We start from the raw sequence: 820 nt of genomic DNA on the forward strand, positions 1-820 counted from the left end.
GGGGTCAGCCCAGGGCAGGCCTGGGCAGCTGCTGGGGCCGAGGCTGCTCCATCATTGCTGCCCCACAAGAGGGACTCACCTTCCCGAACCACAGGCTGGTCTGTCGCTCCTCCAGCACTGACTTCTCCTCCAGGGGCACCAGCAGAGGATTCTCCACTTCCTGCCCTTCCTCCTCCTCCTCTTCCTTCTGCTTGAACTTTGGCCTGTGACACGGAGCAGCAGGATCAGTGTCCCCAGCCCTGCTTCCAGGGCAGCCCCTGTCCCAGGAGGGCTCTCCCCTCTCACCTCTTCCCAGCCCGCTCCCGTTCCAGCTTCCGCTGCCGGGCCTCGATCTCCAGCAGCTCCTCCGGGTCCAGGTCGCTGGCCAGGGACACATCGTCCTCTTCCTCGTGATCCGACAGGTAAATGTCATCGTCCCCAGGGCCCAGCTCCAGCAGGGCATCAGCTGAGGCCATGTCCCCCCGGGACAGCTCATCCAGCAGCTGCAGCACAGGGTGGAGTCACACCAGTCACACCAGTGACAGGAGTGACACCAGTGACACCAGTGACAGGAGTGACACCAGTGACACAAGCAACACAAGTGACAGGAGTGACACCAGTCACACCAGTGACACAAGTGACAGGAGTCACACCAGTGACACCAGTGACACAAGCAACACAAGTGACAGGAGTCACACCAGTGACACAAGTGACACCAGTGACACCAGTGACAGGAGTCACACCAGTGACACCAGTGACAGGAGTCACACCAGTGACACCAGTGACAGGAGTGACAGGAGTGACACCAGTGACACAAGTGACACCAGTGACACCAGTGACA

General features: G+C 60.4%; 1 protein-coding gene across 7 annotated transcripts in view; it reads right to left on the reverse strand.

The window, feature by feature from the left end:
* The window catches only part of FTSJ3 (FtsJ RNA 2'-O-methyltransferase 3), an 8,682-nt gene that overhangs the window by 3,530 nt on the left and 4,332 nt on the right, over positions 1-820 (reverse strand). For all 7 annotated transcript variants that reach the window (XM_015651347.2, XM_015651346.2, XM_015651345.2 and 4 more), the window contains exons 14-15: positions 286-482; positions 80-203 (exon numbers count right to left, since the gene is read on the reverse strand). In XM_015651347.2, coding sequence (XP_015506833.1) covers positions 80-203; positions 286-482 — 321 coding nt within the window. The remainder of the gene's footprint in view (positions 1-79; positions 204-285; positions 483-820) is intronic.

This window comes from Parus major, chromosome 27 (assembly GCF_001522545.3).
Source record: "Parus major isolate Abel chromosome 27, Parus_major1.1, whole genome shotgun sequence".
Taxonomy (NCBI): domain Eukaryota; kingdom Metazoa; phylum Chordata; class Aves; order Passeriformes; family Paridae; genus Parus; species Parus major.